The following is a 26954-nucleotide window of genomic DNA, read 5'->3' on the forward strand; positions in this document are numbered from 1 at the left end:
GATGCCCCTGCGAAAAAGTGTTAAAAATCTTAAAAAAAAAAACATATCCCTAAAAAAAAAAAAAAAAAAAAAAAAAAAAAAAAAAAACCAAACTGCCCTCTTATATAATAGCATAATGAAGTAAATTCCAAGGCTACAAATTCTCAGGCAATGGGAACAAATGAGAGAGAAGCTTTACGTTGAGGGTCAAAATGAGTTAAGATACGTAGATTTATCATTGATGTACTTTGTTGAGAGGTAGGGTGGAAAAGCGCCCTGCGAAGGTAACCAATGGAGGAGCTTCTCGGTGACCAGAGACAAGCGTTTTAGTCTAGAGAAGGCACATGTATTCATTGGACTTGAAAACATCTTAATATCCTGCCCTAAGAGCTGGAATATAAGTGAGAATCTCGGGTTGAATCGACGGTTCCAATAACTGCCTAAGTCTTATAAGATACCATTGAAGAAGATACGGATCGAATTTGTCTAACTTTGATCCATTACCTCTCCTTCTTTTCTATTTCTTCAGGAAATTTTCAAAAACGTTGGTCCACTATTTGGTGCCGCCTGCACAATCCACCTACGCTTGAGGCTACCGATTTCTGATACTACCATATTCTCAGAACACTTCAAGTCCCCACACAAATGATCGACGACCTTCTACTTGATCCCCAGCTTAAGTACTGGATGTTGCTTCCAATCACGGTTGCCATGGTGCTCGTGGGATTGTTGAGATCTAATGTGACCTACCTTCTTACCTCCAAACCCAAGATTGAACCCGTGAAGAATGCTAGAGAAAAGTATGTGGATTCCAGTTAATCTCGTTCGGTAAATACTAACGCCAGATCCTTTTTGAAAAGAGCTGCTGCCTTCAGACAGAACTACTCGGTGTTGAATGCCGACGAGTTCAAAACAAGAAAAGCCTACTACTTGGAGAAGCTCAAGAGCGACGAGTTCCTTGCAAAGAAAGATGGCGTGGAAGATATCAAGAACCCCTTGGCTGACGGTTCCTTCAATGATGCTTTGATGAACATGGCTAAGGGTAACATGATGAACTTCATTCCCCAAACCTTGATTATGGCGTGGGTGAACTTCTTTTTTGCGGGCTCCGTGGTGATGAAACTCCCCTTTTCGCTTACAGAGGGCTTCAAGAGCATGTTACAAAGCGGTGTCAATACTCCAGACTTGAGTGTTCGTTACGTGTCTGCCATTTCGTGGTACTTTGTGAACTTGCTTGGTCTCAAGCCCGTCTACTCTATTCTCATGAATGACCCTCAATCAGCTCAGGCTTTGGTCAACCAACAGCAGAACCAACAGATGATGCCTAATTTGGGAGCTCCAGGTGGCCCAAAACCGGAGCAGGTCTTCAAGGCTGAGAGCGAGAGTATCCAGATTTTGCTGCACGAGTCGGTCTACGACGGCATTGCTGCCAGGGTTTTGAACAACTATTAGGTGACAGATTCTGAAGTTCCTCAAAATCATTTCCTGAGGATTACCTGGAATTTGAACTTGGATGTGGAATCTGGGGCTAATGTATGGGTGCACGGGTGCAACTTTGGTCGCACATCTATCGAATCTTAGAAATACATCCCATCGCAACCTACTTCCCGTTCATCAAATACAACCTGAGCATGCTGACGACAGAAAAGAAGCCCGCTACCATCATCTGCATTGGTATGGCAGGTTCTGGAAAGACGACCTTCATGCAGAGACTTAATGCACACCTTCATGAGAAGAAGAACCCACCATACGTTCTTAACCTAGATCCTGCCGTCCTCAAGACCCCTTATAGCCCCAATATTGACATTCGTGATTCTGTCAATTACAAGAAGGTTATGCAAGAGTATGGATTGGGCCCCAATGGTGCAATTGTCACATCCCTTAACTTGTTCTCCACCAAGGTTGACCAGGTAATCAAGCTCGTTGACTCCAAGGGAGATAAGATTAAAAACGTCATCGTCGATACTCCAGGTCAAATCGAGTGTTTTGTTTGGTCTGCCTCTGGCTCTATCATCACGGAGTCTTTTGCATCTACTTTCCCAACTGTCATTGCCTACATTGTTGATACCCCAAGAAACACATCGCCCACCACCTTCATGTCCAACATGTTGTACGCATGCTCCATTCTTTACAAGACAAAATTGCCCATGATTGTTGTTTTCAACAAGACGGATGTCAAGAAGGCCGATTTTGCTGTCGAATGGATGCAAGATTTCGAGGCTTTCCAGATGGCCATGATGAACAATAAAGACTTGAATGGCGAAGACGGTTCGTCATCAGGATACATGAGCAGCTTGGTAAACTCCATGTCGCTCATGTTGGAGGAGTTCTACTCACAATTGGATGTCGTGCCCTGTAGCGCATTCACTGGAGAGGGCTTTGATGGTTTCATGGATGCCGTGGACAAGAAAGTCGATGAATATCACGAGTTTTATGAGGCTGAGAGAGATAGAATTTTGAAGGAGAAGGAGGAAAAAGAGAAGCAGAGAAAGACCGAGTCTTTGGACAAACTAATGAAGGACATGGATATCAAGAAGGGTGAAGGTGCCAAGGATTCTGAAGTTCTCTCGGACTTCGAGCACGAGGACGACAATAACGGAGAGGTTGACAGAGATTCTGAGGACGAGGGTGAAAGGCAATATACCTTCCCAGAAGACAGAAATGCAGAGGTTAGCGAGAATACCGATGCCGAATTGCAGGCAAGATACCAGGCTGCGTTTGAAGACACAGCGAAGGACGCATCTTCCAAAACCGCAGAAACCATCGCCAACTACATAAGGCAGTAAGTCTATCATGTATTTTAGTCATTTCAACTCTTATAGAGAATTAAGTATTTCATGTATCACGCAAATAGGGCATCAAGGTCGTAGGGTTGGGAGGCAAACTCATCCTTGAAAATTAAGTGTGGTTTATGCTTTGCCAAGTGCAAGATCGTCTTACCGAATTCAGAATTACACCAAGCAAACCAAGGCCTGGTGTATGACAATCCCTTCATTGAGTTCACCTTTACACTCTCGTGCATCAAACCCAAACCAGCGGTTGTACTCATGACATACTTCAAGCTCTCAAGAATTTCATTGTCGTCGTCTGTCGTTCTAATTCTCATCAAGAGAGACATTGGCCAAGCATTCTCAATGCCAATGTGAGGACCACCAATACCTTGGAAATGACGGCCAGTCAAATAATAAGGATTTCCGGACTTCGAAAGAATCATCTTTCTTGTTCTTTGGTATGTTTCGTCATTGACATCGAGGTAGCCCAAGTCTGGGAAAGAAAGCAAAGATGGAATGTTGGCATCATCCATGAATACACTACTGCCATAGCCATCAGTCTCGAATGCGTAGACCTTTCCCCACTTGGGATGATCAACGATGGCATGCTCTTGAATACCCTTCCCAATGCCCTCAATGAAGGCATCAGTGTGCTCCTTGTGAACACTCAAGTCAAAATTGAATTTCAAATCGTTTTCGAAGAGGTATCTGCGAATTCGCTTTAATTCTGTCAACATGTGAACGTTACCAGGAACGAAGAATTGTAGTATAGTGCTATCGTCGGATGGCCTAAATGCGGAACGAATCAATCCTGTGTCAAAGTTGACAGGGTTTCCAACTCCATCTAGAGGAAGCGTCTCAGAGCCAATGTTAGTATCTCTTTTAAACGAGTAGAAAAACTGCAAGGCGTCACCCGTCTCCGGGTCGAAAGATGGCTGCGACTCTCTCTTCAAAACCACTAGAATTTTCTCAAAGGCCTTGATCCAGCGGTTGGTAATGACCGAAAGGTCACCCGTATTGTCGATGTACTCATTTGTGAGCGTGAGAAACGATGCTAAGGAGTCAATTTCATACTTGCACTCAAAGACTTGGTTCCAGTCCGGCCTTGGGTAGACATTATCCTTAGCGGTGCTTCCCTTTTTGACATTAGAATTAGGTGGCGGATGGAAGGCATTGCAGTATGGAGAGTTCATAATGTACTGCTCCTGGGTGTAGATGGCTCCCTTGATCAATTGCTTCAACTTCTCGTCGTACTTCACCAACGGTTGGTATACAGACAATTGACGAGCCGAGTCTCTCAACCACTCAGCATGGATATCGCCAGTGACAACGAAAGTCTCTGGATACAGAGAGATCTTGCTCGAGCTCGAGGACCCATCTTTGTGCCACAAGATAGTGGTGTCCAAAGTATTGGGGAAGCAGTTCTCGACTAACCTAGCAAGGTCTGGGCTCTTGATTTTCAGCTTCAAGTCCACTATGAGCTTTTCGACCGCATCAGAAGCGAATGTCCGACACTTCAATGGCGGCCTCATGAAAGGATATCTGTACTTGCCTGTGGAGTAAGGTGCGTGAGCTTTCTTGGAGTAGTCAACGTAATTCACACATTTTTCTGTCTTCTTGTCCAAATCAGCAAGGAATTCTGGCGTGATTTCATCGGTCCATTTACCCTTGTTGGCATCGGAACTCTGAACAAGCGAATCATCAGGAACACTTGGTTCATCCTCCGTGAGAATCGAGCTATTGTATAATCTCTGCCTTGTAATTGCGTCGTTATTCAGTTTATTGCGCCAGGCATAAAACAACAATATACTAGCAACAACCAATAAAAGCTGGACCGGTCTCCAGCCTCGAGTGCCAAAAGCTCTTAAGGTCATGGTTGATATTCTCTTGAACGGCACCCCAGATGCGCTTTAGACCCTGCGTTGCGTGCAGTCCGGTCAGGTCCCCATAATAGAGATGGTGTTTTTGGCGACACCCTTTTCGACGGAGACGAGGCCAAGGTGTCCTAAACGTTCAAGGAAGTCGTTATTGGACGGCTTTTCGTTATTTTGAGCCAATTTGAGCAAGTCGTTGTAGTTCATGCTTTGGCTGCGAATGCGCTGTGGTACTGCCTTGGAAAGGAGTCCGTTGACGTCTGGAAAATTAAGGTTCAAACGGGCAGCCACAACTTCGATCTCATTGTTCAGCTCTAGAACATCAAGAAGTGGTCCGTGGTTGTCCTGGATAACAGGCTCCTCGATAGTAAGTATGTACATGTCTGAGTATTGCACATCGTATGGATATCCATCTAGATGAAGCCCGTCCTGAGTGAGGATTTTCTTTTGCAAATCCTTGAAGGGATACTCATCCTCGATGTTATCCGTCAAGGCGATTGCTGCTTTGTTCTTCACGATGTGCGGACTTTGCATCTCTATAAGCTTGTCGCTTAGTGGATCCGGTTTTTGTAGCGAAGCCCAGAAATCAATATCGTGCCAGTCTGTGACTTTACTTTCGTTCAGAGCCAAAGATGCAAGGCGGAACAAATCAGTAGTCACCATGTCAGTCAAGTGGTAGTTTCGTATCCTTTGATTTGGAGAGTCAGAACGACGGTATTTTGATGCTGCTGCTTCGATCTGTTCACGAAGGTCCTCCAACGGGAGATTGATTTGCAGAAGCGTCGCCTCCGCTAGTAGCCTTTGCTTCTGGCGTAGGAATATGATGATTGGGGTGGAACTGAGGAGCTTTCTGTACCAATGGAATGATTTTGTGGAGCCCTTGGCCTTTGGTAGGCTTTGGAATGGTGAGCAGGCAGCTGCAAATGAGGATATAATGTGGGCCTGGAAGTCACTTGTGTTTCTTGTGTGAGTTCGCTTATCGCTGATGAGAGCCTCAGTGGGTTTCATATCAAAGCCCGCTTTGGCCATTATATCGTCCACAGTGAGGGCCTCGACGCCCTCAGTTTTAAGAGCATTTCTCGTGATTGGCTCTAGAACCTCGGCCACCATGGGCTCGAAATGCTTCTTGTTCATGCTATGATGCTGTAGCTTGGATTTATGGAAATATTCGTATCCGTCAGCTGAACGCCTGAAAAATTCACGTATTAGGCCATCTTGATATGGTATCTGTCTTTGGCAAGCTGCCTGGTACACATGTAGGGTGTGGGACAATGCCTGTGGGATTCTATCCCAGGTGTACCTAGACATACTGTGGGATATAGCGCAGAGCATCACCATATATGCTGCACCCGTACATCCTCTATGTAGACGAACCGAAAGAATTTTATAAATGACTTGCTTATTAGGATAGATAGCAAAACTTTGTCTTTTCTGTATTATTGGTGAATTTCTGGTTTCGTTGTTGGTGGTCCATCTTACGGCTTCAACATAATGGCTGCGAAACGACATCGCAGAGACATCTACACCTCGATGGACCAGACCATGTAACACTAATATATGAAGAAAATCGTCATGATCAAAATCGTCTCCTCCTCATCCTCTCTTCCACACTACTTAAATTCAAAACGGTGTTTGGGGCCAGGCTGCGGTACTGGTGTGGCATCGTGAGACATCGCTCCATCTCCATTATCTACATCTCATCTTCCAGTTCGCCAATGTCAGACACAGAGCTAGACGCTGGTCTCTTCGAAGAACCAGAGGACTTCAGACCTCCTCCACCTGAGTCGCATTTCGACGAGTATGAGCGGCTCAACAACAAAGGAACCATCAGGCTAAAGCTTGTTGGAAAATCTCCATTATGGGGCCATTTGCTCTGGAACGCCGGCAAATACACAGCTAACTACCTCGACGAACATGCGGAGGAGCTTGTGAAAGGCAAGAAGGTTTTGGAACTCGGCGCCGCCGGTGCTCTTCCATCTCTTGTTTGTGGAGTCAACGGAGCTTCAAAAGTGATCAGCACAGACTACCCAGATCCCGACTTGATGAGCCACATCCAGTATAATATAGATCATTGTGAGGGATTCCCAGAGGGAACGGTTGTGAAAGCTCAGGGCTACATCTGGGGCAATGACGTCAATGCCCTTTGCTACGACGACAAGGAAGAAGGTGACTTGCCTACAGAGGTCAAGGAGGAGGATAAGTTCGATTTGATCATTCTTTCAGATCTTGTATTCAACCATACAGAGCATTTGAAGCTACTCAAAACGTGCAGAGACTCTCTTAAATCTACAGGTGTTGGCCTTGTGGTCTTCAGTCCTCACAGACCGCATCTCTTGGAGAACGACCTAGAGTTCTTCGAAACCTGCGAACAGTTCGACTTCAAAGCAGAGAAGATTGCTTGTGTGAACTGGAAGCCAATGTTCGAGGAGGACGAGGCCACAGCGGAAATCCGCTCTAGGGTCTACTGCTTCAAAATCCACCCGCAATGGAAATAGCATAAATAGCCACTAATTTAATAGCATACTTCACAAATCAATTTGTAGTGTATTAGATATACATCGCCGGAGCGTTCGTGCAAAGGGCTTAAGCGGAGTTGGAGTTAGCCTTTCTCTTACCGTTGACCAAGGTGACGTTAACGAATCTCTTGGTGTACAACAATCTCATGTAAGCTCTGCCCTTAGGCTGCTTTGGCTTCTCCTGCTTGTCAACCTTTGGAGTCTGAGACTTAACCTTACCGGCACGAGCCAAGGAACCGTGGACTTTACCCTGGGCTGTTAGTAATGAGTTCGAGGTTTCATGAAACTTGGATAATCTAATGGAAGTTGAAATTTGGGAGGGGTTCAATATCACGACCGTGGCCGCTTTGTCGTTTCATGGTTTTGGGGCTTCTTTGGACATACCATTTTGTTTAGTTATAAGTTTATACGGTAGATGAAAGATCAGCTATAATTTTTTTCTCCCATATTGAGGTGGTGCGGAGGCAAGAATCGTGCGATGGCTAAACGGTGATGTGCACCACGTGCGCGCAGCTAGGGCTTGCGCCCTCACACTCAACCCAAGATGTTGGGCAAGAGCCATCAGAGTGGCCAAGTCGTAAGGTATAATTCGAAGAATTTATGAATTCCGTAATTGCTTGAAACAGCATTGTTCCTTTATTCAGAAAAAACTAGAGATTGTGGGGTAGTCTCAGCTGAGGTCGTATCTACAACACATTCAATCAATCAATGCAAATCACGACTCGTCTAATTCACGCGTGTAAGCAGATTCACGGTCCAACTCCATTATCTCTATACCCCTTGTCCTGAAGATCTGCTGTGACACATGTGCATTGTCATTTGTTCTTTTTATCAAGACAAGGCAGCGTTGCGAACAATGGCTGCACCGACGGTGATCTAATCTTGGCTATAGCCATGGCATCCAATGCCTAGTATTGGCGCCAGCGCCTACTGAGTAAAAACGACAACCACGGTAGCAAAAACCAACACAAACACCGACGCTACCAACAGCAGCACGGAAAAGTATGAAATGGGGTACTTCTGCTCCAAAAGCAATCCCTGAACATTGAAGAAACGGTAGCAACCAAATAAAAGGCACAGGATGCCGAGAAAGAAGAAACCAGCCCCAATGGGCTTGCCAAATTTGGCCATCTCGTCATACTCACCTTTGAGCTGAAGCTTGAATAGTTGCACCACTCCGATACCTATGGTTGTGAGGGATAGCGAGGTTCGAAGCCATGCAAGAAAGGTTCGTTCATTGGCCATCTGTAGTTAGTATTGATTTTGGAATTGAATGGTTTTGTAAAGATTGAAAGACCAGTGTAGTGATGTGAATCCTCGGCATGTCTCAGTCGTATGATCGCGTAATAATGGGTACACGAGACCCAAAGGGGGGTCAATTGGATTGTCAGGTGTGGTGAAATGGAAAATAAATAGCAATGTGGCTCTTCGTGGAGGGTGGCTTGGGAGGCAAGCAGCTGCTCAGTCGAGAGTTGTTTGCAGCCAAGCGGGCAACTCTGACAGATGGCATGGTAACGGAAACATAGCAATTAGCGATTTAATGGAAGGCAGCTTCCTATCATCAACATATCGAAGCTGATTGAGCGGTTGTGGTGCTTCCTCATATCACCAAGTCTCCACAAGGGTCCTCCATGGCACGGCGGAAACACAAAATTCGGTGAATTTAAAAATCTCGCTAGCTCATTGCTCTAACCCTCCCAAACTGCTCATTGATATCCCTGATCAGCTCCCGCCAGCGTCGCATTCTCATGAACGTCCTGGTCCACCACCTCCTTCAAGCTTATACCTAATCGAGCCGCCCAAGGCACCACCCATGCATTCTGAAAATCAAAATATCTGTAAATCAGATCACCCAAAGCCAGTACAAGCAGGTCCACTAGCTAATCCAGGCATTTCTGTCGACTCGGGCGTTGTTCATTAAACCCTCCATTACGTGCTCAAGCTGACATCATCGGTCTCTCTTATCTATACATCAACTTCCTGTGGGATATTTATACATACATGATCACGGGCAACGGCCCCCTGATTTGGAATCAGCACCAGACCCCATGCATTCTTGGGCGTACCTAGCAAAGGCTCTGTTTCAGACATGGTGAGTAACTAGTTAGTACTTTGACTGTGTTATCATTCTTGAGCCACAGTGCGAGTTGCATAGAATACCCATGGAACCAGCCGAACCCGGCCTTGAAAGAAAAACGCCGAACTTGCCACAAAGATTTGGAATTCTATTGTTGGAGGCGTTTTTTTGCCTTCATTGCAGATTTTTTTCAATCGGACTTCAGGTTTTCTGTTTTGCTTATCGCAATGGTTACTACATGATTCGATCTCTATGACTAATGTCTTGTGAAAATAAATATCTGCAACCAATAAAAACAATATTGGCCAGCGCAGCAACTGGCCTAGACTACAAACATTCTGTTTCCCGGACTCTGTACCTTCATGTCTCTTTTCTATAACCGCAGCGGCCAGCTGACACCTAAGCACCGGGCTTAGGCCCGGCTTTATGCCACGCCTAGGCCACGCCTCTGTCAGAGAACCCTGAATGTGAACGTGATTTGCGTAAACGTAAAATGAAATGTAATCGAATGCTAGAGACAAGACCTCTGGCCTTGTCCATGAAATGCTTAGAGGGTGGTGGTGACCCTTAAATGAAGGCCACACCAAGAACGAATGTTCCCACGGCAATCACCGTTTTCCATGGCATGTTGGAGCGCAAAGGCCCAGGCACAGACCCATATGCAAATGATCCACCAGCGGTGATCGTCACCTGAGAGTACGTGGTAACCTTGCCCACCTCACCAGAGATGGAGCCCATGCCGACGCTTCCAGATGACACCGACGTCGTGCTGGTGTTTTCAACAAATTGTGTTTGCGAGAAAGTGCTCTGAGTGGTGGCCAACTTGCCGTCGGCGTCCGTGCCTGTGGCCCAGATCATGGTGGGTTCTCTGGAAGACGAGGATGATGATGACGAGGAGGAGGAGGATGAGGAAGTGGAGTCCGCTGCAAGGACGGCGCTGAAAAGGGCCAAAAACCAGATCAAAAAGACGTTCATGATGAGTAGGATGTGAAATGAAAAAGTTGGCCAAGGGTGCAAATCAGGAGGGAGCCGCTTATTTATGAGATGCCATGCAATTTTTTTCTGCACCTTCTTGGTTGCAGCATGTAAAATGCACCATGATCCCACTGACGTTTGCCGAGGTAACGTACGTCTGCTAATACGCGGATAGAGCGCTGCTGGGGCCTACGGCAAACATGGGCCAGCGTATGCAACCCTGCAAAGAAGGAGCTGCGCATCGGAACAACCTGCTCAAGCCCCAAAATTGATACCCAAGGCGGAAGGTGGAACACCCGTTAGGCTGATCAGGTAGCCCCTTGAAAATCCAGCGTATTCCGAACGTGTGATAGCGCTGAGCCTTCCTGCTTGTCCTTCCATCGCATGAGTAGCCCGCGTGGATCTCGCCCGCGCTGGGTGCAAAAAGATTAAGAGCCGCGACCTAGCAACTATCCTGGACAAGAATAGCAGCATTTCTTGTCGCTTGCACCAAAGCTGGAACAATAGACTTTTCGAGGGGAAGCGACACACAGGAGCACCTCATGGAACACTTTGCTCTAATTCCGTCTCGCTTACACCGAGCCACTCTGAGCCACCCCTGCCAACGAAGCAACCACACACTCTCTCCCGTAGTCGGGGAATGTTTCTCCGGCCATCGGGCCGCATTCCGGATCCACCCGGTATAGTGTTTCACAAAAAGATCCCCCTTTCCTGTCATATGTCAGCATTGCCCCGACTGTGTTTCACAATCTTGTGTTTCACAATCTTGTGTTTCTGTCTCGCAGATATTCGCGACTTTTCGGAATCATGCCCGAGCTGTTAACCTAGTCTTTTTTTGTATGTTTGTTTTCTCGCTCGCGTACCGCCTGCGCAGCGTGGCTCAGACCTCAGCCCCCATCCTGGCTCCGCCAATTCTTTGCACCCACGCTATTTCTATTAAGACTTTGATCGATCGCCAGCATTTGATCGCCGCGAAGACAATCGCGATCGGCCGATCTCTTTTGCCGAAGGGTCCCCGATTGTCCCTTCAAATATAAAACAAGCGCCTAAGCCATTTAAGGGTTCAGCGTAGCGGCAGGACAACGTTGCTCGTCTATCCGAGCCGCTCCCGCTCGCCACGCACACGTTGAAAACACTGCAGCTATGTCGACTAAATAAAATAGTCAACCACAGGCTTCTTCAGCGGCATCATATTGGTGTCCTTGTTCACTGCATCAAACACCTTATACTCTCGCTCTAGGTTGTCGTTGATGCTCAAGATGCTGGCGATATTCCCGCACCGGTAGCAGTAATTGGGCGCCAGCCATACCGTGACTAAGCTCCCCAGAAACATCTCCTTGTAACCCTCCATCACTAGCTGATGCGCCCGCGCAATAAGCAGAATATCGTTCTTATGGCAAAACTTGTTCACCTCGTTCTCGCCAAAAAGGTATCCGGCGCCTCGAGGCAGAACCGCCCATTTGGGCACGTCCTCTGGATCGGACCATAGCAAATCGCACATGGCGCCCTCGTGTGGCACCTCTTGTTTTCTGTCGAGCCGCCTTATCTCATCTACATCGCTAATTTCGGGACTGAGGCCCCCGTGAACACAAAAAACGCCTCCTTGACCCCCCACTATTGCACCAAGTGAGAAGTAGTCAAACACCTCGCAGCAGTAGCGCCAGACATTGACACTACCGTACTTTCGAAGACACTCGTCGTAAAATCCGTAAACCGTGGTGATTTGTCTTGACTCGTGGTTGCCTCTGATTAAGGTTAGTCGGTCGGGATACCTTATTTTGAGTGCGAGGAGGAGCAAAAGGCTCTCTATGGAATAGAAGCCTCGATCGACGAAGTCTCCGAGAAATAAATACTGAGTTTGTGGGCACTCGCCTCCTGTTTCAAAAAGGTTGAGTAGATCCTGAAACTGACCGTGTATGTCGCCGCATATCGTTACTGGCGTATATATCTGTTGAATATTGGCTTCCTCCACAAGCACCTCGATCACCTTCAGGCAAATCTCTTCCACATCACGTTCAGGCACGTGCTTGCACTGCTTGATGTCTTCTATGGTTCTGCTGTTAGTTCTAATTGCTTTCGAACGGAGATGTTCACATACTTATCTAGGTCAAGCATTGCTGAAGGAGAATGATGTATGTCTCGCCTTAACGCGTTGATATCTAGTCACGTGAATTTAGACACTTTTTCGCTTTTCTCCACAGCCAGAGGGGCTACTGGGCTGAAAATTTGAGAGCGCATTACCCTTGATCCAAAGTTTTGATTCCCGACACTATAAAGTCATTTGGAAGGTTTTGTTCATTTTGCTGCTAATAGTAAACCAGGCCCCATTTTCGATCAGAACAGGTCTTATAGTGTAGTGGTATCACCTCGGATTCTGATTCCGGTAACCTGGGTTCGAACCCCAGTAGGACCTATTTTTTGCCATTTATGGCCTTTTCTTCTTTATTTTGCTTCAGCCCGATGCGCTTCATTTTTGCAACCCTTCTCTACTTCAAGTAGTCTATAACCATTAATTCAATTAAGCCTAAATCCGTAGCTAATACAAACAAGAAAACTAACCGCATTGCACCTAACGCCAGCTTGGCAAAGTATACTTCATGAACGACTTCTGGAGCTGTCTCTTCACTGTGATCTTCTGTGCTCCCACGAAACTGTCTATACTCACCTTGATGGCTCTGTTCAAGTCACCTTGACTGACAAAGTCACTGAGTCTCATTCTAGCAAATGCCTCCGCAATTCTGATGATACTCTCCAAGTGACGGACAGTGATAGGGAACGAGCCGGTAGAAATAGACTCTCTTCTCAAGTCGGCGTAAACCAAAGCAACCTTGTCCATGTCCATTTGGTGCAATTTAGGAGACACCTTGGCTCTAGCGTAGCTGATATACTTGGCCAATGTCTCTTGCGGAATAGGCGAAATTTCACTCTCTCTTTGCTCATTGTTCTGGGTGATCTTGTCACGACGGCTCTTGCCGTCGTCCATTGCATCGTCGTTTTCATCGTCATTCAACTCTTCGTTGGATGGATGCGAACGAATGTGAGAGTCAACCACGAAAGAAGCAAGTCTCTCATCCAGCTCTGGGTTCACCAAGTCTCTCACGACGCACAAAATATCGAATCTAGACAAAATAGGTTCGGTCAAGTTAACATTTTGAGCGAGAGGAAGGGTGGAGTTGTATCTACCACCAGTTGGGTTAGCAGCTGCAATGATGGCACAACGCGCCTGTAAAGAAGTGACAATACCAGCTTTAGAGACGGAAATCGACTGTTGTTCCATGGCTTCGTGAATGGATGTACGATCCTGATCATTCATCTTATCGAACTCATCAATAAGACAAGTACCTTTGTCTGCAAGCACAAGGGCACCACCCTCCAACGTCCATTCTCTAGTGATTGGATCTTTTCTCACAGACGCCGTCAAACCGACAGCAGAAGCACCTTGACCAGTAGCAAAGACGGCTCTGTTTGCAGTCTTCTCAGCATACTTCAAGATCTGAGACTTAGCAGTACCGGGGTCACCGAGTAAAAGGACGTTGATATCACCACGAATAGAATGCTTTCCATCCACGTTTTTGGCAACACCTCCGAACAAGGAGCAGGCAATGGCTGTTTTAATATCACGATGACCATAGATGGAAGGAGCCATGGAGCTAATAATCTTGTCAATGATGCCTCTCTCTCTGGAAAGCCTGCGGAACTCTCTTTCGTCCTCCTCGACCCACGAAGAGACACCTGTGTCACTTGTGAACATGGAGGATGTTTCCTTTCTTTTGATGGAGTTGGCTTCAACGACGGTTGCAAAGACCGGGAAACCATTCTTGGCATTAAGTCCACCATCATAGTTGTTTTTGTAGACACCAACAACCTCGACTTCCTCACCTGGTTTTGCGACATCCACCAAGTCCGAGAGCAAAATTACCTCTCTGTGACGAGGCAAACGTCCAGCAGGAACGGTACCAGGTGCTTCTTGTAATGTGATGCGCTGGTAGTTTCTGTAGAGAGTTCTCTCGGAGTTCATCTTGAAAGGTCCCTTTGCTTGACAGTTGGTACAGAAGTTGATCTTGACCTCTGAGTTGGAGTCTTGGATAAATGGACCAAGCACAGCACCACATTTAAGACAGTCAAACTTGACGTATTTGAGCTGGGGGAAGACACCTGTTCTTCTGGTCACAACACCATTGATCTTCACGAGCTGGTTCAAGTTCTTCTCCCTAAGGTCTCTCAATGACAAAGCGTTGGGGAAGTTGGAGATACGTACATGAATTTCCAGGTGGATTTGGGAGTAGTTAGGGTAGTGCAACTCTGTGGCCTCCATGGCAACGATATCGAAGATTTTGAGCATCTCCGTTGGGGAAGTCGCCAAAAACAAAGCCAAGATAGCCTTGGAGTCGGCCAAATGATTGTATGACACATCTAACGATTCAGCATTGATTTCACCCAAAGTACGAATACGGGCACCGTACACGGAACGGCCTCTTTCGTCGGTGTATTCCAAAAGGAAGGACTTCAACTCTCTAGCGATCGAACGCAGCGTGTTAGGCTGCAAAATCCACTCAGTGATGGAAGGAGCCTTGACATCGGCCAAGGACTCGAGCGACAACTCTTCCTGGAAAGGGTCAACTTCCTCTTCGTTCATCAAGTCGTCCTGCTCATCGTACTGACCTCTGCGTCTTCTGCGCTGAATTGGGAGACCGTACTCGTTAACGTCGTCATCCTCGTCGTCGTCATCATCAAGGAACGCCTGACTTCTTGCACGCGTGTCCTTGGACATGCCCAAGAGTTCATCACGGCGATCCAACTGCTCATCAATTCTACGTCTCTCAGCAGCGTCCAACTCCTCGTATTCCTCGTCATCGATGTTGCCGTCGCCCAAATTGTAGTGGTCCTGGCCGGCGTTCTGGCGGTAATCGTTCTGCATGTTCTCCATCAAGTCCTCGCCTTCCTCCTCGTCAGAAGGATTCAAGTCGGTCACATCATTGTGGATCTCCTCTTCCTCGTCTTCAAAAGGAATGGCAGGGGACGAAGGGGGCAATTGAGGAGAGGATGCCAAGGAGGGCGTCAGAGCGTCCGAGGCATCATCGTCGTCAGCTTGTCTTTTTCTGGGACTAGACATGAAGAAGAGTGGGTGGTAGGAAAAAGCGTTGATAGACGCGCGTAATTAACTTTTTTCGGCATTACGCGTCGCCGCAGCCAGGAGGCATCAGCGAATGGAGAATGGATTTTGGGAATGGGGGGGTGATGGAAGGGTTTTGTAAAAAGAAAAAAATTTATTAATTTCGTGTCTGTTGGGATTCATATCGAGTGGTCCGTGAATTTGCATTTAGAAGTGTAAGTGGTGCTTATGCTGGGACAAAAATGGCTGCGAAACACGACCCATGTTTCTCGACCCGATTCGAGAAAATTGAAGATTTCCGGAGGTCTTCGAGTTTTTCATTTGTAGTTCGTTTGTAGTTTGAACAATTGAAATTCTGTGTCCCTTGATGTAATTCTATCTTTTTCTCGATCGAACATTGTTCTAATTTGTCGTTCCAACTTTACTTCCTTTCACAACAGACACGCTTCGAATAATGGCTCGATTGGGAGTTCTAACACAATTTTATCATTCTTTTTGAAATTCTGTTACGTGATTGAGAATGTAGAAACTGGACGTATTTCATATCAAGCATTCTTTGATAGCTCTGTGATAAACTTGCAAATTGGCTGCGAAATCTTCAAGTCGACAAAAATGAAAATACATTATCACGATTATAATTGCACAACAACAAAATTATTTATCTTTGAAACAGAGAATTACAATTCACGCTAAAAATGGACGTGTAGTCTGTCGCTGAGTGCTTTAAGGATCCCTGGTCGCATGTTATGCGGTATCATTGATATCACCACCTTGCATGACATCAACCCCCAGCGAAATTCACAATTCCACAATATCACCAAACACGAATCAAAAGGCCTCATTTATCAACTATACATCATAACATATACAACAAATCAATGCAATTCTTATTAATCAGGAGGACCCTGCCTTCCTCACTAGCCACAATCATTTCGCAGCCACAGATACCGTCAACCACCACACCCTTAACCCCACAACAATCCCAACAATTAAAACATCAACATCTCATCCCTTCAAAAAAAAATCACACAATCATCAAATTCTACTTTTCTCCACCCTCCAATACCCCCTTCGTGAAGAAGATCGCCTGGAAACACTACCGCTGTACGTGCACTCTCTGCACACCGCAAGCAAACAGCTTCAACTCTTCTTCTCCAAAACCACCTACCCATGCCACCGGTGACTGCGTTGGATTTCCTCGAGCATCAGCTCGAGCTTGAGAAAGAGGCTCGTGAGGTGATGCCCTATGAACCCGACAAATGCACTTATCCCCAGCCCTTAAGACAACTTGTCTTTACATGTCTCACCTGTCTGAGAGCCAACGATAACAACCCTGTCGGTGTGTGCTACCTGTGCCTGATCCAATGTCACAGTACCCACGAGTTGGTGGAATTGCTTCCGAAACGTCTGTTTGTGTGTGATTGCGGCACGTCTCGAATGAAGAACGGCCATGCGTGTGAGTTGAGGATCAGACGTGCCAAAGAGGACGCCAAAAAGCACAATCCTGGAAGCCAGGGTAACCAGGACGAGGGCTCGAGCCACCAGAGCAACCAAAATAGCGATCATCCTCCAAACAGGCCACACCAGCTGCAAAGCCAGGGAATCCCTAAACTACGAGCAGGTCTCTCCTCCTCACATTTCCATAGCCTTTCGGCCCAGCAGCTTCCGGCGGAGGATGTTCCCAGCTCCAGCAACACCTACAATCACAATTACAAGGGAAACTTTTGCTCGTGTAACGAATTGTTCAATCCGTTCAAGGAAACAAGAACAATGCACCAGTGCTACTTTGGTGAATTCTGCGGTGAAGACTGGTTCCACCAGGACTGTATCATGGGCTACAAGCCGGGACTTTTTAGTAACCACCCTACAGAAACAGGCGAAAACAAACTAGCTCTGCTTCCATCTCCAGGTCTAGACGCGGAACATGATCGCAAGAACCTGGGCCCAGACTATATCGGGAATGGAAGTCCTGAGCAGAAACCCAACGCCAACGAGGCAGAGGAGGAGGTAAGAGACAACAAGCATGATGTACCTCAGAGCTCTCTTCCTGACCATGCCGATTCGGATGACGAAGAAGGCGACGTTATACCCTATTTCCCTGCGTTGGAGTCGTTCTCTGAATTCGTCTGTTGGGGATGCATCGAAGCTTTCAGGGAGGCATTTGACGAACTCTCAACAAACTCCAACATCGTGGCAGCCAAATTACCCCATTTCGAAGGTATTGGCTCTGCCCACGAGTGGAAAACTCGTTATGACGAATATGTCAATGGCGAGCCTCAATCAAAAAAGAAGAAGAATGGCAAGGACAACAGACAGCTTTATACCTTGTTCCTTCGTCACGATTTCAAGAAGGAACTCAAGAAAATTAAGGAGACGGCACCAACCGACTCTCCAGTTGCCGCTATGCTCAGAACTTTTGACTTTATGTGCGGAGAAGATGTCATCTACTCGCCTAAGGAGGACACTGACGTCAGCTCTTCGACCGGTTCACTTTACGACATGGGTACAGAGGCTCTTCAGGCTTTACCCGGTCAACAGGCCATCGAAGGTCTACATGCATATGGCTTGATGAAATCGAGACTCCGTGACTTCTTCCAAGGTTTTGTCGACAAGAACAAAGTCGTCACCGAGGATGAAGTAAGGGATTTCTTCGATAATCTCAAGCATTCCAACTCATGACACGAATTTTCGTATATCACGATGATACAAACAAATATATACAAATAAGTTCATCATCTGCTATCACAGATGCAGAAGCTCGCCATGACTCGGCGAGCGTTGGCGAATGCTGATCGTGAGATGTCATAAATACGTAAGACCTTTATTTGCTCTTGCTCTTCTTCTTCTCGTCCAACAAGGCGAACTCCTCCTTCCACACATTGCTGCATTCTTCCTTCTTAACATCAGGGAAGATGGCATCAAAGACCTCCGAGTACCACAGCACTGGAATGAACTTGACACCTTCCTTCACTTCGTCGGGAATCTCCTCGAGTTCATTCTCGATGTCCTTAGGGAAGATGATAGTGTCGCAGCCATATCTCTTTGCTCCAAGAATTTTCTCTCTGAGGCCACCAACTGGCAACACCTTACCAGTAAGAGTAATCTCACCAGTCATAGCTGTTGTTGGTGGTAATGCCTTGTTGAGAGCCAAGGAAACCAAAGAGGAAGTAAATGAAATACCAGCCGATGGACCATCCTTGGGGATGGCACCATCAGGGCAATGAACGTGGATTTCGGCAGCCTCGAAAAACCTGTTTTCAGGGTACTCCTTGACGAGGAACAGCTTGGCAAAGGAGTATGCAATGGACGCCGACTCCTTCATCACGTCCTTGAGGTGACCAGTGACATGCATACCAGCATGGCCAGAACCAGAACTGATGGCATGGGTCAAGATAGATTCAATGTAAAGAGCGTCACCGTTACCAGAAGTACTGTAGGAAAGACCTGTGGCAACACCAGGGGGAGGGACGTCGTAAACACGAGATCTGGTGTAAATCTCAGGACCAACGTAGTCCTTCAAGACATCTGGGGTGATGTCAAGCTTCACATCGGCAGGAATTTCCAAGGGCTTGATTTCTTCTTTCTCTTCATTGGCGGAGAGAGACACATTATCGGAAAATTGCTTACTGTCCTCTGGCTTAGGGACAGGGCGAGAGGCAGCCTCTGCTTTAACAGCGGCACCTTCAGCACTAGCCTCCTTTGGTGCTTCCAACTTCTCGAGCTGCTCGACAATCTTGAAAGAAGCCTTGCTGAAAATTCTGGTGATCAACTTTTTCACATTTCTCAAACCACTCTCACGACAATATTTCTCTATCAATTTGGTGATCGCGGATGGCGAGATTGTGATGTGCTCTTCGCCGAGACCAGCCTTCTTAGCAGCTTGAGGAATCAAATGCCTGGTGGCAATCTCGAGCTTCTCGTTGTTGGTGTAACCTGAAACATCGATGATCTCCATTCTGTCTCTCAAAGGAGCAGGAATGTTACCCAAGTAGTTGGCAGTGCAAACGAACAAGACCTTGGAAAGATCAACCTTGACATCAATGTAGTTATCCACAAATGCATTGTTCTGCTCAGGATCCAAGATTTCCAAAAAGGCCGAGGCAGCACCACCGCTTCTGGACAAATCGAGCTTGTCGATTTCATCAATTAACATCAAAGGATTAGAAGTCTTGGCCAGCTTCAAAGCCGATATTATACGACCTGGAATAGATCCAATATACGTTCTTCTGTGACCCTTGACTTCGTGAACATCTTGAATACCTCCCATGGCAATTCTCACGTAACGACGGTCCAATGCTTCTGCAATAGACTTAGCGATGGAAGTCTTACCCGTACCAGGAGGACCAGCCAAACACAAAATCTTACCATCAACCTTTCCAGAGACCTTACCCATGGAGATGAATTCCAAGATACGCTCCTTGACCTCTTTCAAACCGTAGTGGTCACGGTCCAAGATATCTTTAGCGAGGCCAACGTTAAAACGATCTGTCGAGAATACACCCCATGGAATAGACGTCAACCAGTCCAAGTATCTTTCACTGACGGCAAGTTCACTCGAGTGCTCATTCTGACTTTCCATCTTGGCCTTCTCGCTGTTGTAAGCTTCCATGGCCTCCTCACTTAACTTCAAGTGTTTCAAACGGTCGTCAAACTTGCGGGTCTTTGAGTTTTCCTGATCCACGAGTCCAGCGTTCTTTTGCAAACCTTTGATATACTCCTTGACGATTTGCTTGGTCTGCGCTTCGTCGGCACGAGAGGACAATTCCTTCATGGTCTTCTCGGCGATAGTATAAGCCTCGAGTTCGTTCTTGAACAACTCAAGCGCTTTCTGTAATCTTACCTCTATATTGAGTTCCTCTAACATTTCCTGTACCTTTGCTGGGGTAGCACTAGTAGTCGAGCCAATGAAGTCAGCAAGCTTGTGAGGAGATGTCAAAAGATTGCTGGCATCTCTTACAGTGTCCTTCTTGTTCGGTATGACACGGGCCATCTTGGACAACAGGTTCTTCACGTCTTCAATGAGAGCTTTGAACTCGACGCTGTTGGGGTCGTAAGGTTCGTCTTGACAGTGAGACACCTTGGCGTAGGAAACACCCAAGCCCTTCAAGTAGGCAGTAGGGAAGTCCTCTTCCTCCACGGGCTCAGGGACGGAGGCACCTTCTGAAACGCTCTCTGAGGCGCCCTCCGAGGCAGTTTCAGCCACAGCACCTTCGCTAGCGGTAGCGGAGGTCTCAGATGGCACGGTGAGCTTCTCCAAACGACATCTCTCCATTGGGTAACCCAAGATACGCAAGTAAGGTCCATCCTCGTAGTAACGCTGCACGTAACAGTGGACACCGATGGTGTAGACGGACTTTCTGTTGTGGATGATGTCAGTATCGGGCTCCTCCGGGTCTTTCATGTGGAACAAGACAAAATGGGGTTCTCTTCTATCACAGATCTCTATGATTGTCTGTTTGACAGCTGGATCGGAAATGTTGATGGAGAAAGGCCGGCCCGGAAGCGGAGGCTTGTCTTTCATGGCGATCGCCAAAAGTGGCGGGTAGGTGCCCGACGCGTACGTCATCACCGAGGGCACGTTCTTGTCGTCATCATCGTTATTGTTATTATTGTTGTTGTTGTTGCTGTTATTGTTGTTGTTGCTGCTGCCCACAGAGGAGCCCCCAGTCAGGGAGGCTTCCACCACCAGAGACTCTCGGGGTCTTTCGACGTCCTCTGGCTTGTCCTTCTTCTCAGGCTTCTTCTTATCGGATTCCTCCTTCTCTGGAGCTTTCTCGGACTCCTTCTCCGGTGTCTTACCCTTATCCTCGTTCTTCTTCATCTGGAGCACAGACTCCTCCGTAACCTGAGAGCCATCCGTGGCATAAACCGCATTGGCACGAGCCTCGGGTAAAGCAAAAGCTGGTTGGGGAAGTTTGTTCACATTGATGTCAAGAATCGTCGGGTTGTGGGTGGCGTAAGTGGCGTTTCTCGCTTGACTAAGTCGGATCTCCATAGAACGAACCCCCAGGACACCTTTATTTGTAGGGCCCTTGAGCAAGTTCCTGCGAGCCGCTTGGCGGATTAGGCGCTTGCTGAGTAACATTAAGCTGGGCTTGTGATGGTGTAGTTGGAAGGGATCAGGGCTAGTGTGGGTTTGTCAGAAATGTGCAGTGTAGTGGGAGAAACGGTGGAAGAAGTGCTCAGAAGGTCACGTGCACAAAAGCGAAAATGACTGGGCCCAACTGGGGGCAGATAAGTCGCGATAGTATCGCGAGATCGGCCAGGAACAGGTCTGAAGTGGGAGATGAGGGAATGTGGCGGGGTTGGTTTTTTGTTAGTATTTTGGTAATTTGTATATAGCAATTTTTGCAGGAATAAGTGTCTTTGGAGGGCTGCAGTGGATAGAATTTAGTGTGGTGGCAAGTGGTTGCTTGCAGATCTTGTGTGTATTTCGCAGCCACTGTCTTAGACAGATCGGGGTTTGATTGTAGGGTCGATGGATCGTCCACGTAACCAGGAGAAATATTCATCATTCAGTTTGAAGATAGGGGTCGGAGACAAACGTCCGATTTTCTCAAAAATCCCTCTAAAAGTTCAATAGGTACACCAGATTGTCCGAAATGTTCCGTTGGCTCCCGCTTCTGCCCATCCAGCGGGTCAGAAGCTTCTTAACGTCCCTTCTCTGTGTACCACAACGATCTATATCTTGAAAACATGCTTCTTGCGCGGCGTCTCCTCGGGCTCCTCAGACTCTTCCCGAGGCCGTTTAGCAGGCTTCAACGGAGAAGAGTGATTGTCCTCGGCGAAGTTATCGTCATTGTAGAAATCAAGAGCATTGATCTCCTCATCCTCCACTAGTAAGCCCTTGCCGTGATGGTCCAGCGGCACTCGAGACGAGGCTTCCGTTGAGAGGAGTCTAATTTTTGATTTCTTGCTCTTGCCAGGAATGGCAATGGGTCTGCTCAGCAACTCAGCACTGGCGCTTCTGAAGCTCTCCTCGTCTAGTGTCGTGCTGTGGTTTACTGTGGTCAGGTTAGCCTCGATCTCCGCCTCCGCTTGGGCTCTCTTGATAGGCGTTGCTTCAGCAGAAGAAGCAGGAGATGAAAACACATTTGGTTGGACTGGCTCCAGCTGAGATTTCTCCTGTGCTGCTAGGCTCTCCCTAAGCGACCTGGCCTTTGTTCCCAAAGGTGGAGCCCTTGCACCAGCCAGATTGGGTCTAGATAAGACTGGCGAAAACAACAGCTTGCTGAACACGGATTTCGTGTCTCCTGGAGAGAAAAAGCTGTGATCTGTGAATTGAGGCATCGACTTGTGGTGGCTTGCCGTTTGAGGCGGTGAAAGAAAAGAGCTTCGTTTCAGCGGTGCAGTTGATTGTCTGGTGGTTTGTTCGAGCTGTTTGTTCAATTCAGCCACAGTGTTCTTGAGGTCGTCCACCACAGCTTCATGGACTTTCTCCTTGGTGGAAAGCTGCTGCTTAAGCACAGAAACACGCCTCTCGTAGTCGTGAACCTTTTCTGTCAAGGCGTTGGGGTTGACTGGAGTCACACTAGGACCTATGGAACCTCCCTTGGAGATGGCCAAAATTTTATAGGCGCATAGCAGAACAAGACTCTTTCGTATTTCGTCTTGATGATCCAACTCCTTGAGCTTGCTTCTTAGTCTATAGTGTTCTTCGGATAGAAAGTTCATAGTAATGTTTGTGTTTGGGTTTCGCGATATCAACACTGAGATGCTCTTCTCAAGTACTCATGAAGAGGAAACCGAGTTTGCGAAAGCTCTGGTACGCCAATGTCTACGATGCCAGTAACGACGGCTATGTGAGAGACGTTAAGCTCAATATGGATTCTTTGCTACGACTGAAGCATCACACGCTGTCGTTCACCAAGAACAAGCAAAGGAAAGTTCTACTAGATCCGCAAGCTCCTGATTACGAGGATGTTTTTATAGAAAAGGGCAACCCCATGGGCCCAGACGATATCCTAGAAGCTACCAAACCGCTGGCTCTTCGAATACCAGTGCCTCAGAGGGAGGAGATACCTGATCTTCCACTGAGTGATCTACTAAAAGCTTTGCATTATTATAGCAGCCACAGTGGCCTACAGGAGCACTCTTGTGACGAAACAGCGCTTCTCAGCTTGGGTATGCTTGTGGAGCAATGGGCAGATGAGCTTGTCACGGATGACTATGCAAAGATGTTTGCTGAAGAAACACAAGATTTGAAGGGAAAGTTGCTCCCTAACGAGAAAGAGAAGATTAAGCAGCCCAGACAGTACGTGTCAGAGTCGGAAGAGTCAGATGTGATATCGTTGGACATGAACTTCAGCGATGTGGACTCGGATTTCGAGATTGAGATTCCGGAAGCTCCAGGAGAGACTGTTCCTTCAGAAAAGGCCAAGGAAACCGAGGACCAAAGCAGCTCTTCAAGCGATTCAGACAGCGAGTCGGAATCTGAAAGTTCGAGCTCAAGCGATTCAGACTCTGAACAAGAAACCCAATCACAAGTGTCACACGGTCCAGAGGCAGCGGACTACACAGATGCTTCTGAGGACTCCGAGCTCTCCAGCTCAGATTCGCTCAATGACTTTATATCAAATGATGAGGCGTCTCGAAAGGCGGGCTCCAGCTCAGAAGAGCCTGATTCTGAAAGCTCCGACTCCAACTCCGACTCCGACTCCACTTCAAGTGATACCGATCCCGTGGAAGATTCCTCCGACTAATTCTTCAAACTACAGTAACGAACGTCAATGACCATGCAATATACATATTTAGACCTCAGCCTCCTTCGCCTCCTTCTCCTCAGGCTGCTCAGAGCTTCTCTTCGACTCCATCTCCTTCTGGTGCTTCTTCTCCTTGCCCTCGTCCTTGGCAGAAGTGGCAATATCGAAAAGTCTCATGAGCAACTCCTGGGTGTCGTGCTTGTTCACCATCAAGTTGACGTTGGCTCTTCCCTTCCACAATGGGAAAAGACAGTCCTCATGGCCCTCTCTCTTGACAGTCAAGAACACACAGCCCTCGCTGATCTCCTCAAGCTTCTTGCAGAATTCTTCATCAAGACCAGTCTCTCTGAGGTTGTCAATCTTGAGGAAAGCCTCTAGAAGAAGAATCTTCAACATCTCTGTGTTACAAGACAAGTGTCTGGAGTCACCCAAGTAGTTCTTGAGGGTGTGCAAGGACTCGCTCTGCACTCTCCATGGACAGTTGCTGCTGTCGTTTCTCTGGGTTGTGAACATCTTGATACCAGCATGCACAAGCTTCAACTTCTGCTCCTCGATCTTCAAAATTTTGGCAATGGTGGGACTGGCGTAGTAGATCAGACGACATGGCTCACCCATGGCGTTTCTAACCAAGGCAGTGTCCTTGGGGAACTTATCGTTGATTCCATAGAAATCCCAGCACTGCTTCAACTGGTCATTGGATGGATCCAAGAAAACAAAAGGCTCCTCGTTGGCGGTTCTGGGTGCCTTTTGCTTCTTGACTGGAGCGGACTCCTCCACCTTGGGCTTCTTCTCCTCGGACTCGGTCTCGGTGGAAGTTCTCTTGAGACCCTTCTTGGTGTCGGGCTGCTTTTCAAAAACAGTGATGAAAAAACCACCGGTGTTCTGCAAGTGGGGGTAAACTCTGATACAACGGTCAAGATTGAACAGCTTGACTTCCTCCTCAGAAGGTGGGAAAGCAGTAGATGGCACAGATTCGTCACCTTTCTCCTTCACGGTCATATCCTTACCGTAAACCTCCCAGCTGCTTACACCAGAGCGTCTCTTAAGACCAGGCAACTCGTCAGAGCAGTCCTTCAAGCTCACGGCAGAACCCCATTTTCTCAAGGCTTCAGCTACAACAGCTTCGTTCTCAATAGGCGACATCGAACAGGTGGAGTACACAAGACGTCCGCCGGGCTTCAACAACTGCAAGCCTCTGTTCAAAATGTTCACCTGCAAAGAGTGCAAGCCCAAGCCGTTGCCCACAGTAAAGTCCTTCCAGACATTGACGTTCTTTCTCATGGTACCGTCACCAGAGCATGGAACATCACACAAGATTCTGTCGAACTTGACAATCTCGCCGTCCAAGTTGATTCTAGGGAACATGGCGGCGTCGTGGTTGACCACCAAGAAATTGGGCGAGTTGAGTCTCTTGACCTGGTGGACCAACATGTGCGATCTCTTGTAGTCCGAGTCGTTGGCAATGACGAAACCAGAGGCCAACTCCTGCTCGTCGTTGGCGTGCAATGACTCCACGATCTGGGCTGTTTTCGAGCCGGGAGCAGCACACATGTCCAAAACAGCGTGGTGGGGCTGAACGTCCATGAGAAGTGGAGGAATCATCGACACGGCTTCTTGTCTAGAGATGTTGCCGACGACGGTCTCGAGAACCAAAAAACGCTGGGTTTCAGCAAACTGGGCGTTTTTTCTGATCACAGACTTGGGCACATCAAGCTGCCACCCCAACTGTGCTGGGTAAAACTCGATGTTCTTGGGAGCGAGCTTCTGGCCTTCGAACTCCTCATCCTGAAGCTTGGCGACGTGGTTGTCGATGAACTTCTGGTTCACCTCCAAAGCATGGCTTCTGGAGCCTGTCACTCTGAAAGTCAAGGGCAAGTCTCTCTGGCAGTGCTCCTTGAAAGTGTCCCACTCGTTTTCTGGAATGAGTCCCAGAGCCTTGTAGTACTTTTCCCACTTTTCGTTTTCACGCTGGACATCGGTCCAGGTGCCGTTTCCGTTAGGCTGCTTCTTGTCTCTTTTAGCGAAACCCTTGCCTGTCTTGAAATTCCGTTTGCCCATGGTAGATATCAAGTTGATGGCTCTTCGCATGCACTGAAAAATCGCATCCTCACGATGCGAAGAGCATCGCTTGGGTCCATTTGGGGGACATACTGTGGGAAGTTTAGGGGACCGCAAAAGCTGTATTCTTGGAATTATTTTTTAGGAATTGTTGTGAATTTCAGGCTGATTTTTGATTTTTTGGATGGACTCTTGATTGGTGAAGCACCCAGGTGCAATGCTACGTTATAGTAGGGTCTCGTACGCGAGAGCATTGAAGGCTCTGGATGCTTACCGAAATTCAAATTCGAGGTAAGCTTTTGTAAAATAAGTTTTATTTGATAGAATCTCTTCCCTAAGTCCTAGTAATATTAGAGTATCGCAAAGTTGTCCAGATTTGTAAGATGTCCCGACGACCGTCACGAAGGTTATTGATCTGACACTATTCAGTTTTCCTTTCTATACAGATTCATGAAAAGTTGGGCATCTACGAAAACTTAGGCTAAGTTGGTCAGTGAAGTTGTTTTGACATCTTGTGGCGAGACCTTGTCGCAAAGCATGTCGAGGGTGTTAAATGCGGAGGCTCTATCGCTCACACCACATAAAATTGTAGACATGTTTCTCAGCACAAAAGTCAGCTTTCTATTATTCTTGGAAGGAATTAGAAATCCCAAGAAGCCAATTAGAGCGTTTCACCATCCAATGTATCCTAAGGCATGTTACATGGGAACACCTTCACATCAACAGCGCCACTTTATCCACTCAAAGAGTACAGAGTTTGAAAACTACGATATTGAACCTCAAGAACCAGGGAAAACCGCCATTTGGTCATTTTGGCAAAAAGACCGAAATCATCTACACCGCACTAGATACCCCATTAAAGCATCGCATTGTGCGATAGGCATCAAAC

General features: G+C 47.2%; 13 protein-coding genes and 1 non-coding gene across 14 annotated transcripts; 6 read left to right on the plus strand and 8 right to left on the minus strand.

Moving 5' to 3' along the window:
* Window positions 1–624: 624 nt before the first annotated feature.
* C7M61_002053 (uncharacterized protein) lies at window positions 625–1431 on the plus strand (the record flags this gene model as incomplete). Its single annotated transcript, XM_024857441.1, has 2 exons — window positions 625–779; window positions 825–1431. The coding sequence occupies 2 exons, from the start codon at window positions 625–627 to the stop codon at window positions 1429–1431; spliced, it is 762 nt and encodes a 253-aa protein (XP_024714577.1).
* A 179-nt stretch (window positions 1432–1610) lies between these two features.
* Window positions 1611–2765, plus strand: C7M61_002054 (GTPase; the record flags this gene model as incomplete). The annotated part of the gene is made up of 1 exon (XM_024857442.1): window positions 1611–2765. One exon carries the CDS (start codon window positions 1611–1613, stop codon window positions 2763–2765), a length of 1155 nt encoding a protein of 384 aa, XP_024714578.1.
* A 56-nt stretch (window positions 2766–2821) lies between these two features.
* C7M61_002055 (uncharacterized protein) lies at window positions 2822–4624 on the minus strand (the record flags this gene model as incomplete). Its single annotated transcript, XM_024857443.1, has 1 exon — window positions 2822–4624. One exon carries the CDS (start codon window positions 4622–4624, stop codon window positions 2822–2824), a length of 1803 nt encoding a protein of 600 aa, XP_024714579.1.
* A 63-nt stretch (window positions 4625–4687) lies between these two features.
* On the minus strand, window positions 4688–5932 carry C7M61_002056 (uncharacterized protein; the record flags this gene model as incomplete). The annotated part of the gene is made up of 1 exon (XM_024857444.1): window positions 4688–5932. One exon carries the CDS (start codon window positions 5930–5932, stop codon window positions 4688–4690), a length of 1245 nt encoding a protein of 414 aa, XP_024714580.1.
* Window positions 5933–6339: 407 nt separating this feature from the next.
* C7M61_002057 (S-adenosylmethionine-dependent methyltransferase) lies at window positions 6340–7119 on the plus strand (the record flags this gene model as incomplete). The annotated part of the gene is made up of 1 exon (XM_024857445.1): window positions 6340–7119. One exon carries the CDS (start codon window positions 6340–6342, stop codon window positions 7117–7119), a length of 780 nt encoding a protein of 259 aa, XP_024714581.1.
* An 88-nt stretch (window positions 7120–7207) lies between these two features.
* On the minus strand, window positions 7208–9231 carry C7M61_002058 (40S ribosomal protein S30-B; the record flags this gene model as incomplete). The annotated part of the gene is made up of 3 exons (XM_024857446.1): window positions 7208–7436; window positions 8072–8385; window positions 9142–9231. The coding sequence occupies 3 exons, from the start codon at window positions 9229–9231 to the stop codon at window positions 7208–7210; spliced, it is 633 nt and encodes a 210-aa protein (XP_024714582.1).
* Window positions 9232–9784: 553 nt separating this feature from the next.
* KRE1 (Kre1p) lies at window positions 9785–10192 on the minus strand (the record flags this gene model as incomplete). The annotated part of the gene is made up of 1 exon (XM_024857447.1): window positions 9785–10192. One exon carries the CDS (start codon window positions 10190–10192, stop codon window positions 9785–9787), a length of 408 nt encoding a protein of 135 aa, XP_024714583.1.
* A 1150-nt stretch (window positions 10193–11342) lies between these two features.
* Window positions 11343–15305, minus strand: MCM2 (MCM DNA helicase complex subunit; the record flags this gene model as incomplete). The annotated part of the gene is made up of 2 exons (XM_024857448.1): window positions 11343–12249; window positions 12787–15305. 2 exons carry the CDS (start codon window positions 15303–15305, stop codon window positions 11343–11345), a joined length of 3426 nt encoding a protein of 1141 aa, XP_024714584.1.
* On the plus strand, window positions 12535–12605 carry C7M61_002061. Its single transcript has one exon. It is a non-coding gene; the product is annotated as a tRNA-Gln (tRNA).
* Window positions 15306–16475: 1170 nt separating the features above from the next.
* On the plus strand, window positions 16476–17984 carry C7M61_002062 (uncharacterized protein; the record flags this gene model as incomplete). Its single annotated transcript, XM_024857449.1, has 1 exon — window positions 16476–17984. One exon carries the CDS (start codon window positions 16476–16478, stop codon window positions 17982–17984), a length of 1509 nt encoding a protein of 502 aa, XP_024714585.1.
* Window positions 17985–18126: 142 nt separating this feature from the next.
* On the minus strand, window positions 18127–21300 carry PIM1 (ATP-dependent Lon protease; the record flags this gene model as incomplete). Its single annotated transcript, XM_024857450.1, has 1 exon — window positions 18127–21300. The coding sequence occupies one exon, from the start codon at window positions 21298–21300 to the stop codon at window positions 18127–18129; it is 3174 nt and encodes a 1057-aa protein (XP_024714586.1).
* A 686-nt stretch (window positions 21301–21986) lies between these two features.
* C7M61_002064 (uncharacterized protein) lies at window positions 21987–22979 on the minus strand (the record flags this gene model as incomplete). The annotated part of the gene is made up of 1 exon (XM_024857451.1): window positions 21987–22979. The coding sequence occupies one exon, from the start codon at window positions 22977–22979 to the stop codon at window positions 21987–21989; it is 993 nt and encodes a 330-aa protein (XP_024714587.1).
* Window positions 22980–23038: 59 nt separating this feature from the next.
* Window positions 23039–24007, plus strand: C7M61_002065 (uncharacterized protein; the record flags this gene model as incomplete). The annotated part of the gene is made up of 1 exon (XM_024857452.1): window positions 23039–24007. One exon carries the CDS (start codon window positions 23039–23041, stop codon window positions 24005–24007), a length of 969 nt encoding a protein of 322 aa, XP_024714588.1.
* A 48-nt stretch (window positions 24008–24055) lies between these two features.
* C7M61_002066 (tRNA (cytosine-5-)-methyltransferase) lies at window positions 24056–26065 on the minus strand (the record flags this gene model as incomplete). The annotated part of the gene is made up of 1 exon (XM_024857453.1): window positions 24056–26065. The coding sequence occupies one exon, from the start codon at window positions 26063–26065 to the stop codon at window positions 24056–24058; it is 2010 nt and encodes a 669-aa protein (XP_024714589.1).
* Between the last annotated feature and the right edge of the window lie 889 nt (window positions 26066–26954).

Source organism: Candidozyma pseudohaemuli (genome assembly GCF_003013735.1).
Source record: "Candidozyma pseudohaemuli strain B12108 chromosome Unknown scaffold00003, whole genome shotgun sequence".
Classification (NCBI taxonomy): Eukaryota; Fungi; Ascomycota; class Pichiomycetes; order Serinales; family Metschnikowiaceae; genus Candidozyma; species Candidozyma pseudohaemuli.